Consider the following 7,729-nt stretch of genomic DNA (forward strand, 5'->3'; position numbering starts at 1 on the left):
GGACTCAACATCCATAACCCTAACAATATGGTAGATACACCTCTTGGAGATTATTTTCCTAGCTTTTATACAAGAAACAAATTGACCTCTAGGGATAGAATTCCCCCCTTTCCAATCTAAAATGGACTTATTTGGAAATTGAAACTTTACTATCTGAGTCCTACAATCAATAGGCATATCATGCATGCAACCAATCCATACCCAAGATCACATCAAAATCTAACATATCTAACTCCACTAAATCCACCAAGGTAATTTTATGGTACAAGGAAATAGGACAACTCCTATAGACTCTTTTTGCCAATATCGAGTCACCAACCGGAGTAGACACCGAAAAAGGTTCTTCTAAAACATTGAGGAGTATTTCAAATTTCATAGGAACAAAAGGTGTAACAAAAGACAAAGTGGCACCGGGGTCTAATAATGCATATACATCAGTAGAAAAGACTTGCAACATACCCGTCACCACATCCAGGGAACTCTCTTGATCACCTTGGGATTGAAGAGCATTGAAGTGGTTCTTCTTGGGAGCATCGGAGTTGGAACTACTAGTAGGGACTTGCTTTCCCTCTCTTCCTTGAACCTTTAACATGGGAGAATCTCTCATCATATGACCACTCTTCCCACACTTATAGTAACCATCCGTGCCAACTAGGCACTTACCATCATGCTTCTTACTCTTGGAAGAATTTCCATCATCGGACCTTGCTCTCTTCACTTCCCTATTCACTTGCTTGAGCTTTTGTTCCTCAATTTGTTTGGAATGAACCATAAGACATGAAATATTCATACTTGGGATGAGCATTTCCGAACGAAATTCATTGACTACCAAGTCGGATATCCCCATAACATATTTGTTCATCTTGGCCCTAGAGTCCGCCACCAAGGTTGGGGCATATTTAGACAATTGGGTGAACTTAAGGCCATAATTTTTCACACTCATAGCCCATTGGTGAAGGTTGATGAATTCTTGCATTTTTCGTTCCCTCAACTCTAGGGGAAAGAACCTATCAAGGAAGATCGACTTGAATAATTCCCAATCTATCGGACCCGCTCCTACGGTCTCTCACCCTTCCATTGCTCATACCAAACTTGAGACATATCCTTCAATTGTTAGACGGATAGTTTCGCCTTCTCTTGTGAAGACACTCCCATAGCATTAAGCACCTTAAAGATCTCATCGATAAACCCTTGAGGGTCTTCTTCCACTTTTGAGCCAAAGAACATAGGAGGATTCATTCTTGTGAAATTCCTTATCCTTGAAGAGGTTGTGCTTGCATTGGGGTTCACATGGGTCCTAGTATCCCTATTGACTTGGGCCGTCACGGCTTGGGTCAATACTTGGAGAGCCGTCCTTATTTCCATATTTGTCATAGCCCCCGCATCAATAGGAGCTTAAGGAACTTGAGACTCTTGGGGACCTTGGGGAGGAACTCCCTCATTCACAATCTCCTATTCCATCCTTCTTGCGTTCGCCCTTCTTGTATCCATATCCTATAGACACTAGATAAGGGTTAGGAAAAGGACTTCATAGAGTTAAAACTCTAAAGCACAACTAAAGAGCAATGAAAGAAGTGAAATTTCCTAGACATCTTATAGCCTTTCATTTATATGTGTGGCATATTTTACACTCATGAACAAGACTCAACTAGACGTAGTTCATGAGAAATCATCCTAAAATCATTCTAAACCTTGTGCTCTGATAACAAGTTTGTCATGATCCAGGGGTTCCCCCTAGACGTAACACGACGTACTTGACCCCAAAGAGGTCTCATACAAGCCCTTAGCATAATAATATACATAAGTAATAGAATTATGCGGAATTAAAACTTTTTACAATCAAAGTCTTTTCATTTAAATATAAAAAGGAGTCAAGACCTTATCTCATTAACCATCTAATACAACCGAATCAATAGGGTCACAACCCTTTAAAATGAATTCTCAAAGTAGAACTATACGAAAGGAAACTAGAAAGAATGACTCTTGTCCTCGAAGCATGAGGACTCAACAAGGGAAGGAGAGAATCAATTCAAGCCTTCAACCGAAGATAAACAACTTCAGCCACTCGGATCTACACTTTGTGGAAAAGGTTGAAAGTATGGGTTAGCACAAAATTGTACTAATTATGGTAACCATGCATAAAAATCCTTAAAACATGCTTAAAAGGGACATTTAGTTCAAACCATGCATTTATCAAGTTTAAAAGCCATCATGCACATTTGTTAAGAAACACAAGTCACACCATATCATAAGCAACCCAAGACTATACTTGTGCAATGCATAGGAAAGATCCCATAATCCTACCTAGTACTAAGTACCACCTTTAGGTCACCAACATCATGTATATCATACCTTAACCTCATCATTTGCCAACATTCATAAAAAAATCATATTTAAAAACAATTCATACCATACATACATAATTCATAAGTCTCCATAGCTTGAGAGGACCTCACCAGAACCACTCTTAAAGCCTACTTTTGCAATGTATAAATAGAGTCCCATACCCCCACTAAAACTAAGTAGTACCTCTTAATAAGTCATAGTTATAGGTCATTTCATATTCTTGTCATAATTCATATTCTTATCATATAGGGAAATAAGGCCTTAACCGACATAGACCATATGAGCTACATGGAATCCGGTGTCTTACTCTCACGCCGAAAAGAGGTGACCTACTTGCCTAAGGTAGAACTAACATACTAGCTTTTAGGTGGATCCACTAGATAAAGACCTATGTGGGCACATAGTTATGGGATATGGAGATTGCTACTAGAAACCCAGAATTTCTAACGTAAAAGGTTTCCATCTCATGAGATAACTTACTTTGGGAAGCTGTACTTTCTAATGTAAAAGCTTCCTCCCATGTTCATATCCACTCGGTGCTAAGTATAATTCCCTTTAAAAGTCATATCAACTCTTTACTTAATTTCAAGTTTATGAAAGAATGCACTAGCACTCAAACCAACATAACATCATAATAGCTCATAGATTCATTTGGTGGGAATGTCCTTTCAACCTTAGAATCGTCAATATATGAGTAAAACTTTCACATCATATTCATAGTGTGTTCATGAGAATAGCCTTTCAATCAACACAGAAACATTATCATATTCATAGACATTTCATACATAGTCATATGTATGGGTAAGAGGATAATGATCTTGCAACAATACCACAACTACACAATAGTCATAGGATCCTCACTACCTAAGTGAATCATAAGCTCATACCTAATTCTCAACAACATATACAAACCCTCATAATTTGCCCTTCAAGGCTATGAATCAAACTCAACCCAAAAATCTAGAATTTATATATTAGATAGGGGAATATAATGATTCAATAACTCAATCAACATAAACATTATTAATCGACATGCTTCTATTAATCAATCAACCCACATCATGAATTCAGAATTTATCAATATGGGGGATTCATGAGTTCTTGGGGAAATTTGATCATAAAACATCAATTACTCATCAATTCAACCCTAATCCACCATAATAAATAATAATCAACCATAAATAAATAAATTGAAAACGTTTTGAAAGAGAACCCATGACTTAGATTGAAACCCTAGGTTTTGGGGAAATTTGAAGCTTTGAAATCAAGTTTTGAAGGGACTCTATGGGTGAAAGCTACCCATAGATGAATATCCACCACACCTTGATTAATAATTTCCAAGAAATGTGAGGAGGAATCCTTGAATTTTCCAAACCCTAGCTCCAAGTCTACTCTTCTTCTTCGTTGGGTTTTAGAAAGAGAAATATTTTGAGGAAGATGAAGTTCTTGGGTTTTTTTAGATTCTTTAAAAGTGACTTAATTGGGGGAAATTTTAGTCTAAAAGGCTTATATACTTGTTAGGAAAACAATATAATAGTGAGGGTTCAATTTTGGACGACTAACTAAAGACCCTAAGACTTGGACTTAAAATCTGCCTAGGTCCTGTTTCAGCTCGCCTAATGCACCTCTTAGGTCGCCAATGGCACTAGGCGACTCGTCTAATGGACCCTTGGCTTGCCTAAAGTTACAGAATTCTCCATAATGGAGCCATTCACTTGGGCGATGAGGGGGGTCTTTGGGCGATTCACCAAGTGGGTTGGCGAGCCCTGAGCTAACTAGCCTAAAACTATAGTAGCTAGGTCTCGGGGAGGCTGCCCACTAGGCTAGGGAGGGTTCTTTTGGCTGATCGCCAAATGTCTTGGGGGATGGTGCTTCCCCATCGCCATAAGGTCCATCACACGAATTGATTTCCTTTACTTTTATTAGGTGATTTAGGCCCTTCCCCTCTCTCTAGACTCTTACCCCCATTCATTTTAGCTCTAGTTAAGTGTACACATTTTCGAAGTGTTACAGTGTCGATGGTCTTTACTTGGCCAACTCATATTTTAGCTTCTCAAGGTCTTCCCACTAGTTCAACTCTATGAGCAGTATCACGGCCTGTCATGAGGATCACGATCTGTGAGGGCCTCCGTGGTCCTTACTTGCATTTCCCAAGTTTATCTTCTCCAGGCCTTAACACTGGAAATACATCATGATCACCACCACGGACCGTTGTGAGGACTACGGTCCGTGAGGCCTTCTGTGGTCCTTACTTGGTCCAAATCAACATTCACTTTGCAAAACCTGTTTACTGGGCCTTGTTCACGAGATTTCGGACGGACCATGAAAGAAACCACGACCCGTCTTAGGCTCCGTGGTGCTTGTTCCAGCCTGCATTTTCTTTTTTTCTTTTCTTTCTTTCATGTCCACATGTTTTACTTGTACAAACATCACCAAACACATCATATCCACATAAATACACTCGATTCTCATAATAATCCTTAGTTTTGAGCATCAAATGTGCCAAGATCTCACGGCACATCAATTATATTACGCAATGAGCATGAATTTATGACTATTTAATTGAGTAAACCTAGCCTACCTGGGCGCCAAGCAGCTGTAGAGGGATTATAACTCCAATCCTGGCTTTCGAACAATGAGATGGAGGAATTTGGCCGGGAAACTGCGAGTTATCTTCAACATTGCACTAGAAATCTGTTTCTCCTTCCTTCCTAAGCCTAGAACAGCCTTTTGAGGGTTTATGTGGTGATCCTCGCCTTTTTTACCACTTAGGGAAAAAGGAGAAAATAAGACTTTGCGTCATTAAGTTCTCACTACAAAAAAATTGTGTTTAGCGACAAACAAAATTCATCACTAAATAGCTTATTTCGTCACTATTTTGGTTTAGCGATGGAATTGCGATGAAATATTGTTCATCGCTATATTGCGCGTAGCTAACCACTTAGTGACAAAAAAATTGAATCTGTCACAAACTGAGCAACGGATTTGTGACGGAAGTTATTCGTTCGCAAGCTTAGCAACGAAAAAATCTATCACTATTTTTGTAATTTATGTCGCTGGTTTGTAACTTATTTCGTCGTCTCATCATATTGGCAACCAAATTTTTGTCTCTAATTTCGTCGCCTATTTTTGTTACATTTCGCCTTTCTTTAGCGACAAAAAAATCTGTCGTTGTAATTTTAATTTTATCCCTTATTTTATAAATTATTTCGTCGTTTCATCATATTGGGCGACCAAATATTTGTCGCTAATTCCGTCTCCATTCTTTTCGCAACGAAAATAATTTGTCACAAATCCATCAATATTTTTTTATTTGTGTAGTATTTTAAATACACATTTTCAAACACATATTATATAATCACAAATTAACTTAATTCCTAGAAATCAATATTCTACAAGATCCAAAGTACATAGCTAAGTGCAAATTATAGTATCAAGTTCAAAATATCCCCAAAGATAAATTTCAAGAAAAATATATAGCTGAAAGCATTTGCAACAAAATCTAGCCAACAAAACTAACTAAGAGAGATTAGAGCCACAATCATTCCTTAGAAATTGATGCACGATCCTCATCGATATTTGTTACAGCTGGAGCAGGAATTACAGGTGCAATAGTTGATGGATGGTTGGTAGGAGAGTCTGGCTGAGATGAGGCTTGAGAAATCAACCCAGGTACATGCTCTACAAATATAGGAAGCAAGTGATTAGTTAGCGAAGGAATCATTCGCACCACTAACTCCTCCACATTTTCTGTCAGTGTTGTTTGAGCATTTGGACATGGTATTGAGCCCGAAGTATCAGATCCAGAAGAGACAAAAAGATTTGGTCCATAAAATACTTTTGCTTGAGCTCCAAGACCATATATCCGTATTTTCTTTCCCCTCCTGCTCCTTGATAATATGCTTATCATTGATCGACATCAAATTGAGTTTGTGTTTGGTTTTGTAATATTTCTTGATATTTTTCTTCAAAAGAGTGATAATTAGTGAAATTCATTCTCAATAACAAAAATAGACACATCCAGACTCAACTAACAGCAATGAGTGGTCATGTATTTAGAAAATTAAACTTTAAAAAAGGTCTAAGAATGAAAACAGCCATACTATGCAAAACAAAGTTCACATGAGTAAATTTTTAACAAAACCAACATCAAATCAACAAATTAATACTGCAGTTGTACAGCAGAAGTTGACTTTGAATGTTTGTGTGAGTCATCTGATGATAAACTCAAGAAATGTGTTAGGCAGCCAGACAATCTAGAGATGAGCAAGAGAAAATGATTCAAGATGCAATGAATTGAAATCTGAAAAAACTTCACTTGAGAAACAACTACTTAAGCTGCAATGCCTACTTCTACTGATCCTGATATCATTGTCAGGCTTAAGTGTCTACAGAAGGAGAACACAACTCTCAAAAAAGCACTAGCTGAAAAATATCGAAAGGAGAATTCAAGTATACAAGGAGAAAAATCCACAACAAGATTCACATAGTCCTCTTGTTGATCTGGTGAACAATAATCTGGAGGGGGATCTGGAGAGGTTGAGGAATGATCAGATAAGTCTGAGGGTAGAACTTGAGAAATTGAAAGATGGACAAGAAAACATGAGATCTTTTTTTCCTAATTGTAACGATCCTCAAAATGAAGTAGGATAAAGTAGAGCCTCACATGGGTTTTATGCATTAATAACTTGTTAAAATAATGACGAATAGCCTTTTTAGTCAATTTTATAGAGTTTGGAAGTCAAACGTCAAGGGAAGACCAAGACGTTCAAAAACTAGTCTTTTGCGTGTTGGTGTGTTCTAGTATGTTGTTCATGTTTTTATGTGTTGTTTGGAGTCTAAAATCAGTGGAGGTGACCCTAGTATCTTAATAAATGTTTTTAGGGTCAAAATGTTTGGGTACGACTCCCCGGGACCACCCTAAGGGTCCCCGAGGAGGACCACAACCCTTGGCCAAACAAGCTGCCAAGGCAGCTTGAAGTTGCTCATGGAGGGAGCATGTCCGCGTCACAGACTAGATCCAATTAGGGCCAAAAAAATTTCCGTATTACGTTCTCTACTGTCTCGTAATTTAATTTCCAGAAACTTATGGGAAAACGTCCGCGTTGCAAACTTATTTCCCGATATAATCTACGAAAATAAAACTCAAGTTTGACTTGTTTAAAAGGTCCAACTAATTGAGGGGTAGTTTGGGAAATTATTATAAACAGTTATTCTACCTATTTTAGGGTATTTTAAGTTGGTTAAAACCGCAAAAACTAAAATGAAACCCCATTCTTCATATTGACCATTCCCTCTCAAAATAGATTCTCTCAAAAACTCCATTGAAGACCTTGATGAAGCTCAAGCTAGAAGATGGGTTTTCAATTGATTTCTTATTCAA

At 37.9% G+C, this 7,729-nt stretch overlaps 1 protein-coding gene across 1 annotated transcript; it reads right to left on the bottom strand.

The window, feature by feature from the left end:
* Positions 1-5,887: 5,887 nt before the first annotated feature.
* Positions 5,888-6,256, bottom strand: LOC125858976 (uncharacterized). Its single transcript, XM_049538730.1, has one exon. It carries the CDS (start codon positions 6,254-6,256, stop codon positions 5,888-5,890), a length of 369 nt encoding a protein of 122 aa, XP_049394687.1.
* Positions 6,257-7,729: the final 1,473 nt, after the last annotated feature.

The sequence above is a fragment of the Solanum stenotomum genome, chromosome 3 (assembly GCF_019186545.1).
Source record: "Solanum stenotomum isolate F172 chromosome 3, ASM1918654v1, whole genome shotgun sequence".
Classification (NCBI taxonomy): domain Eukaryota; kingdom Viridiplantae; phylum Streptophyta; class Magnoliopsida; order Solanales; family Solanaceae; genus Solanum; species Solanum stenotomum.

Bases quoted from the DNA above. Each gene is read 5' to 3' on its own strand.
- LOC125858976 (XM_049538730.1), bottom strand. From the start codon at position 6,256: ATGATAAGCATATTATCAAGGAGCAGGAGGGGAAAGAAAATACGGATA.